Source organism: Myotis davidii, unplaced genomic scaffold (assembly GCF_000327345.1).
Source record: "Myotis davidii unplaced genomic scaffold, ASM32734v1 scaffold1997, whole genome shotgun sequence".
Lineage (NCBI taxonomy): Eukaryota > Metazoa > Chordata > Mammalia > Chiroptera > Vespertilionidae > Myotis > Myotis davidii.
In genome coordinates this window covers 107,196-110,485 of record NW_006288266.1, presented here as the reverse complement: position 1 = coordinate 110,485, position 3,290 = coordinate 107,196, and the positions used below count along the sequence as shown (strand labels likewise).

Below are 3,290 nucleotides of genomic sequence, written 5' to 3'. Positions count from 1 at the left end.
CCTACCGGGCCGGGACCGGGGACGGAGGGCAGGGCTCAAGTCTGGGGGAGGCGAGGGCCAGAGACCTGGGGGCTGAAGGAGGGCAGAGACCGAGGGAAAAGCAGAAACAGGGGTGGGGGAGGGAAACCAGAGAGAGGGGTTGGAGACCCAGAGGAAAAGGGACAAGAAGGGCTCTAGCCGGTTGGCTCAGTGGACAGAGCGAGGCCGTGGGCTGAAGGGTCCCGGGTTCGATTTTGGTCAAGGGCACATGCCTGGGTCGCAGGCTTGATCCCCAGTAGGGGGTGTGCAGGAGGCAGCCAAACAATGATTCCCTCTCATCATTGATGTTTCTCCCGCTCCCTCTCCCTTCCTCTCTCAAATCAATAAGAATATAATAAAGAAAAATCAATGGAAAAATATCCTCAGGTGAGGATTAATAAAAAATAAAAAATAACTAAAATAAAAGGGACATGGAAGCAGAGGCGAGGACAAGGGACTCAAAGACAAGAAACGTGGGACAGACAGTTGTAGAGGGGGACAAAGACGCCGACAGTCAGGGGCACAGAGGCTCTGACACAAACGGAGTCAGACAGACAGACAGATGGACCGACCATCCGGGAACCCAGGAGGAGCCTGGGGTTTGTTCTCAGTGCTAGGAAACCCAGGCTGGACAGCACCAGTCACCTTTCACAAGGACTCCTTGGCCACTGAGTGGGGCGGGGCTGGCGGAGGGACCATGATGGAGAAGGGGAGGCTGTTTCAGATAAGATGACAGCCCATGTGAGGGAGGGAGCAGTGGGGTGACAGAGGTGACAGCTGTCAGGAGCCTGGCATATAACAAAGGCCGTGGAGCGTGTGCGTTCATTCTAAATGCTCATGGTGAGCAGGACGGCGCAGAAAGAAAGTAATCGGTTCCAGGGGCTGGGGCTGGAGGAGGTTTGGGGGATGATGGCTGAAGGGCAGTGTTTCTCTCTTTTTTCTTTTAAATATATTTTTAGTGATTTCAGAGAGGAAGGGAGAGGGAGAGACAGAAACATCAATCGAACCTGGGACCCTTCAGTCCACAGGCTGATGCTCTATCCATTGAGCCAGACCGGCTAGGGCTGCAGTGTTTCTTTGTGGGGTGATGAAACTGTTCTACTACTATGGGCAGGGACAGTTGCACAACTCCGTGAACACACTGAAAAACAGTGAACTGGCCATGGCGATGGTGGGAAAAGGTGTCAATTATAGCTCAACACAGTTGTCATTCCCAAAAGGCTACACAGAACCACAGGCCGAGAACCGTCCGAGTCTCCCCTGGAGGAGCCCTGGGTCCAGTGGGAGGGTCTGACGCAGAAGCTCACTGTGGGAGCAGTGGATGCTGGATGGGGAGAGGGGGCAGGGGAGGCGAGAGGCGGGCCGGGGAGCAGGCACTCACCGGTCAGGATTCCCACGTAGCAGTAGCTGTAGCTGAGTGTCTCCATCAGAGAGGGGATGTAGGGCAGCAGCCCCAGGCTGGGCCCCTGGCTGAAGCCCGCAGCCATTTCCTTCCTCTGGGCCAGGTGCAGGTCCTGTACCTCACTGGCCAGACTCACCAGCTGGGAGGAAGGGGTGCGGGTGGGGAACAAGTCAGACTCGGTTCCGCCTCACACCGTCTCCCCTAAGCTACCCCTTCTCGGCAGCCAAGGATGCTGGGTGTAGCTGGGAGCTGAGTTCTAGTCCCCGGGGAGCATCTGGCATCTTAGAGTCTCTATCGATGGCAGGTGCTCACCAGGGCTCACTTCTGGGCCCACCTGTCTTCTTTTTTTGTCGTTCTATTTTGTTAATCCTTCATTCTTTGCCGACTCCGTCCACACCTTTGAGAACCCCTGGACCTGCTGGGGGGTACCCCAACAACACTCTACTCCTGGCTGGGATCTCTCTCCCCAAACCTATTTATCAAGTTGCCTCTGACCAATATTCAGATGTCGACTGGGCACATGCACAGTGGAACCCGATATTACCCACTCTCCAAACCAGATCCGCTTCGAGACTCTCCCCTCAGGCAATGGCACCGCCATCCCATTAATGGTTCAGGCCCCAGATCTATTCCCTCAGGGCTCTGGAGCCTAAGCCCTGGTCCTTTAGTTTTGTCTCCACCTCTACCGTGGGGCAGAGTCTGCCCAGCCACGGAGGAAGGCACGACCGGGGCCTGGGGTTTCGTTCCACTCTGGGCTGGTGTGACCCCAGGGACACCTCCGGGGGAGCGCCTCTCTGCAGCCTCCTCCTTCCCGGCTCCTCTGCCTGCCCCTCCTCTCGTCCCCTCAGGCTCCTCCCCAGGGCTGGGCCAGGGTTCCTCCTGAGCTGTCCCTTCAGCTCCTGTACGTGCTCATCCTAAATTGGGCGTTTCCTGTTGGGAGTCGGACTGACCGAGCTGCCCACAGCCTGACTGAGCCGCCAGCTGGACCGCATCCCATCTCGCCCTTGCTGCTGCAATCGCCTAGAAGCACCCAGAGCGAGATTTCTAAACACGCAAACCTGCCCTGGCCAGTGGTTAGAGCATCGTCCCCTACGCCAAGGTTGCGGTTTGACCTCTGGCCAGGGCACAGACAAGGATCAACCAACGAATGCACAGATAAGTGGAACGACAAGTCGATGTTTCTCTCTCTCCCTTCTTCTCTCCCTTAAATCAATAAATACATTTAAAAACAAATCAACCAAGGAATGCATAAGTGGAACAAGTCAATGTTTCTCTCCCCTTTCCTCTCTAAAAATCAATAAAATTTGAAAAAAAATGCAAATTTGGTCACATTACCTCTCCGGACAACAAACCAAAACCTCTTCCGGGGAATCTGGGCCCCACAGGGAGAAGTCCAAACGCCTCGCATCGGCCAGCAAGGCCCTGTGAGTGGTGTGGTCCCTGCAGCTCCTCCTTCCTTCTGGGACCTGTCCATGTGGCCGCACTCAGCTGGCCAGCAGCTGCTCCCTCCACTGGAGCTGTCCTTGCACGTAGAAGGCCACGCCTCCACCTCTTCTCCCTAAGCATCGCCTGCTGTCCCCAACTCCCTCCTGAAGGGACCTGGTCTGCTAGCCCGGGTGCCTGCTCCGATCTCTGATTCGCTCACTGATTGGTGGCCAGAGCCCTGCGCCCCGTGGGAACTCAGGCTTTTTGACCTGGGATGGGGTCTGGGAAGCTGTTTTCTTTTTTTTAATTTCTTTATTGATTTCATAGAGGAAAGGAGAATGAGAGAGAGATCGAAACATCAATGATGAGAGAGAATCACTGATTGGCTGCCTTCTGCACACCCCCCACTGGGGATCGAGCCCGCAACCCAGGCATGTGCCCTTGG

The 3,290-nt window shown here is 55.7% G+C and overlaps 1 protein-coding gene across 1 annotated transcript in view; it reads right to left on the bottom strand.

The window, feature by feature from the left end:
* Positions 1-3,290, bottom strand: part of MBOAT7 (membrane bound O-acyltransferase domain containing 7) — a 7,786-nt gene that overhangs the window by 2,346 nt on the left and 2,150 nt on the right. Inside the window, exon 4 of the mRNA XM_015561652.1 lies at positions 1,209-1,559. Within this exon, the coding sequence (XP_015417138.1) occupies positions 1,209-1,559 (351 nt within the window). The remainder of the gene's footprint in view (positions 1-1,208; positions 1,560-3,290) is intronic.